The following is a 5,000-nucleotide window of genomic DNA, read 5'->3' as shown; positions in this document are numbered from 1 at the left end:
TTGTACTTGTTCACAGTGTTCTGCAGAGGCGGAACTTCTTGTCTTGTAGACTCTCTTAAACACCCTGTACATTTCCTGAATTGTAATGGAATTGTCTCAAGTACTTAGTGTCTGGTTAGCCTTGCTAACACATGCGTTTGATTCCGTTCCAGGCATTATAACAAGCCCGTCCTCCGATTTCTACCTCCACCTTTTTAGAAATGGTTGCTAATTTATAAAAAAAAAAAAAAAATGATATCACATAACTGATATCACACTTACATAAGTATTCAGACCCTTTGCTGACGCTCGAAATTGAGCTCCGGTCCATCCTGTTTCCATTGATCATCCTTGAGATGTTTCTTCGACTTGATTTACCTGTGGTAAATTCAATTGATTGGACATGATTTGGAACGGCACACATCTGTCTATATTAGGTCCCACAGTTGACAGTGCCTGTCAGAGCAAAAACCAGGCCATGAGGTCGAAGGAATTGTCCGTAGACCTCTGAGACAGGATTGTGTCGAGGCACAGATCTGGAGAAGGGTATAAAAACATTTCTGCAGTATTGAAGGTCCCCAAGAACACAGTAGCCTCCATCATTCTTAAATGGAAGAAGTTTCGAACCAGTAAGACCTCTCAGGGCCATCGGGAAGGGCCATCGTCAGGCAGGTGACCAAGAACCCAATGGTCACTCTGACAGAGCTCCAGATTTCCTCTGTGGAGATGGGAAAACCTTCCAGAAGGACAACCATCTCTGCAGCACTCCACCAATCAGGCCTTTATGGTAGAGTGGCCAGACAGAAGCAACTCTTCAGTAAAAAGCACATGACAGCTCACTTAGGAGTTTGCACCTAAAGGACTCTCAGACCATGAGAAACAAGATTTTCTGGTCTGATGAAACCAAGATTGAACTCTTTGGCCTGAATGCCAAGCATCACGTCTGGAGGAAACCAGGCACTGCTCATCACCTGGCCAATACCATCCCTACGGTGAAGCATGGTGGTGGCAGCATCATGCTGTGAGGATGTTTTTCAGCTGCAAGGACTGGGAGACTAGTCAGGATCGAGGAAAAGATAAACAGGCGGAGGTTCACCTTCCAACAGGACAACGACCCTCAGCACACAGCCATGACAACGCAGGAGTAGCTTCGGGACAAGTCTCTGAATGTCCTTGAGTGGCCCAGCCAGAGCCCAGACTTGAACCCGATCGAACATCTCTGGAGAGACCTGAAAATAGCTGTGCACTGACGCTCCCCATCCAACCTAACAAGAGCTTGAGAGGATCTGCAGAGAAGAATGGGAGAAATTGCCCAAATACAGGTGTGCCAAGCTTGTAGCGTCATACCCAAGAAGACTTGTAATTGCTGCCAAAGGTGCTTTAACAAAGTACTGAGTTAAAGGGTCTGAATACTTATGTAAATGTGATATTTCCGTTTTTTATTTTTAATAAATGAGCAAACATTTCTAAAAACCTGTTTTGGCTTTGTCATTATGGGGTATTGTTGTGTAGATTGATGAGGGGAATTTTTTTTTTTTAATCCATTTTAGAATAATAACATTAACAAAGTGTGGAAAAAGTGAAGGGGTCTGAATACTTCCTGAATGCACTGTATGTGTCATACGCTGCCGCACAGCCCTGGTCTTATCTGATTCAGATGATGCGTAAACCATGTGCTGCCATTGTCGTCTGGCTCCACCAGCACAATTGTTACTCTGCCACAATGACACACAAACCCCATTTCCTATTGGCTTGTCCTGATTGGCGAATGAATGACAGGCTTCTTCCCCTGTGGCCTCGTTAGCGTCGGCTACGCTAATCATTTAATGATCATTATCACCCCCAGTCTTCTGTGTGAGAGGTTGGGGGAGAGAGAGAGGAAGAGGGGGAGAGGGGGAAAGAGAGACACAGACACAGACAGCCAAACAGAGAGAGAGACAGACAGACAGGGAGTTGGGTATAGATACAGAGAAGGAGAGGTTGTAAGAGATGGAGAGAGAGAGAGAGACGAAGAGTGAGTGTGAGGGAGTGAGAGAGAGTGAGAGAGTGAGAGAGAGTGAGGGAGTGAGAGAGTGAGAGAGTGTGAGAGAGTGTGACTGGATGCAAGGTCTTGTATCTAATGAGTTGTGTCTGAGTCACACATGCTACATTGTTTATTGTTCTGAAGCTGGGGGGGAGAGAGAGGGGGGACGGTAGAAAGAGGGAGAGAGAGGGAGTCAAAGAGGCAGAAGGGAGGGAAGGGGGAGGTTGGAGTGGGCAGAGATGGGGATATGGGGTGAGAAGTGATGGAAGGCGGAGGTTAGAGAGAAAGGGAGGCTTTTGGGAGAGAAGGGAGGAGGGAGAGGGGGAGACGGGGGAGGGTAGAACGGGGGGAGTGTCTGTGAACCTGCCAAAGGCTTACACATGGCCTGATATCAGACCATCTTACGATGGCATGGGGGGCTTGTGTGTGTGTGTGTGTGTGTGCGTGCGTGCGTGCATCCGGGCGTGCGTGCGTGTGTGTGTGTGTGTGTGTGGGGGGGGGGGGGGGGCAATGGTTCAGTGTGTGTGTGTATGCCTGAGCTATATTAAACGGTATGGGTTGTCTGGCTGATGTGGAACAATATGGTGTAATCTAGGTTATATGAATTCAGACACGCAATAATGTACAGACACGCTATAATGCACACACACACACACACACACACACACACACACACACACACACACACACACACAGGTCATGTGTATTACACTGATAAGTCAGCATCTTGCCCTGGTTCCCACAGTGTTATCTCTGTGTGTTGTTTAATAATATCTGCCATTTACCTGGCGCTTTACATTGCAGTGAGTGCGTACATCTTTCAGTATATATGGCTCCAGCGCTAATCGAACCCACAAGCTAAGCGTTGTTAGCGCCATGCTCTACCAACTGAGCCACAGAGGACCATGGCACCGTTTAAGGCAACAGTACATGTCCAAACGTAATGAAAAACACCAAGTGTGTGTTACTCCATGAAATGTACTTGTGTGCAGTTCTTCTGATTCCTTTAGCAACACTGTCTTTGTTTGTTTGTTTGTTTGTTTGTCTGTCTGTCTTCAGCAGTGTTGCATTTGGTATTCTTGATATGATGATGATGATGATGAATATATATGTGTGTGTGTGTTTGTGTGTTGTGTTTGTTCCAGTGGCGTTCTGGGGGGACATTGCATTAGACGAGGAGGATCTACGGATGTTCCAGATCGACAGGACGATAGACCTGACGCAACACACACACATGCACACACACTCCCGACAGGGACACACCTCTGGTGAGTGGGCTTACCATTGGAGAATCTACTGTACTGTACTGTCTCTCTCTCTCTCTCTCTCTCTCTCTCTCTCGCTCTCTCGCTCTTTCTCTCTCTCTCTCTCTCTCTCTCTCTCTCCGTCTCTCTCTCTCCGTCTCTCTCCTCTCTTTTTTCTCATTCTCTGAGCCTCCTTCTTTCTCAAGTCCAAGAAACAGACAGACATACTTTATTTACTCTCCAGCTTCATCCTTCTGTTGTCCTTTTCCATCTGAACGGGGGTCCCACTCCAGTCTTGTTTCGGGCCCAAGCAGTGGTGTTATGTTTGGGGAAGTTGTGTTTCCGTCACCATGGGTGATTCTGAGGACTTGGGGGGGCGAGCACAGAGGAGCAAACTACTGAGTCCCAGAAATATCCCCTTGGCTCCAAGTCAGGTCCGGTCCACCGAGACCATTTTTTTCGGGGCCCGTCCGTACAGATGGAAACACAAAAGCGTGTGCGACTTCAAGGCCACTGGTGTTAAGGTCCAATGGTGGATTTAAATCCCTCGCTCTCTGCTCTCCGCTGTGTTCTAGAGAGAATAGGTGCAGTGAAGGGGTGCAGGAGGAGGAAGGGAGGGGGGAGAGAGAGAAAGAGGGGGGGAGAGAGAGAGAGAGGGAGAGGGAGGGAGAGAGGGAGAGGGAGGAGGACGACTACGGCGACGTCTGGTCTGACTATTCAAGCATCTTCAACACACACACACACACACACACACACACACACATACTGACTAACTTAGAAGACCCAACAACAGCCATTGAATGACTTGGCTTAGCTGTCTTGATGGCAATATACTGTTAGCGTGCGGTTACCTCTTCTGTGAGAGAGGAACGGATGGAGAGAAGAAGGGAAGGAAGGAGGGAAATGAGTGGGCTGGCGAGGGTCCAGTGGAGAGGGGGTGTAGAATTTCACACCTTTGTCTCAGGCCGACTCAGCCAATCAGAGGCTGGCCTGCAGCTGTCAATCAACACCAGTCCCTCCCCCTCTAACCTCACACAATCATCATATAATGGTCTAACACACACATCTCCTCTCACACACTCTCCATCACAGACAGACAGACAGACAGACAGACAGACAGGCAGACAGACAGACAAGCAGACAGACAGACAGACTGACATAGACAGACAAAAGTGTGACATCTCTGTGCGCGTGTATGTGTGTGTGTGTGTGTGTGTGTGTGTGTGTGTGTATGTGTGTGTGTGTGTGTGTGTGTGTGTGTGTGTGTGTGTTTCTCAGGTGGTCTGGAGGAGCATGACATCTCCAAAAAGAAAGGATCATTGTACCTCCTCCTGGACAGAATACGGAGGTTTGACTTCGGTACGAACCCCCTATAGCCTCAACCAAGGGAGGCTGGCGGAGGTAGAAATCAGAGGACGGGCTCATTGATTCCTCATTCCATTCCATGCATTACAATGAACCTGTCCTCTGATTTCTACCTCCACCAGCCTCCCCTGCCAATCCACTACACTCATGTAAGTTTTAACTTAGGTGTTTAAGTTTTATTTTCCCCAAAAGGTGTCATATAATAACTCTTCTAATTATCACTGACATTCGCGTGAGCACACACACACACACACACACACACACACACGCACACACACACACACACACACACACACACACACGCCATTTGACCAATAACTAGGCGAGATACTAGGATCTCTCTCCCTGCTGTTCCAGACTACGGGCCCAAGAACTCCAGCCAGGAATCC

General features: G+C 48.0%; 1 protein-coding gene across 1 annotated transcript in view; it reads left to right on the top strand.

Annotated features, from left to right (window-relative positions):
• The window catches only part of tll1 (tolloid-like 1), a gene marked incomplete at both ends in the record, with an annotated part of 46,072 nt that overhangs the window by 12,066 nt on the left and 29,006 nt on the right, over positions 1–5,000 (top strand). The window contains 3 exons of the mRNA XM_083693019.1: positions 3,148–3,270; positions 4,525–4,605; positions 4,969–5,000. The exon at positions 4,969–5,000 is cut by the window's right edge and continues 151 nt beyond it. Of these exons, the coding sequence (XP_083549145.1) occupies positions 3,148–3,270; positions 4,525–4,605; positions 4,969–5,000 (236 nt within the window). The remainder of the gene's footprint in view (positions 1–3,147; positions 3,271–4,524; positions 4,606–4,968) is intronic.

This window comes from Argentina silus, assembly GCF_951799395.1.
Source record: "Argentina silus genome assembly, chromosome: 21".
Classification (NCBI taxonomy): Eukaryota; Metazoa; Chordata; class Actinopteri; order Argentiniformes; family Argentinidae; genus Argentina; species Argentina silus.
This window is presented reverse-complemented; position numbering and strand designations above follow the sequence as displayed.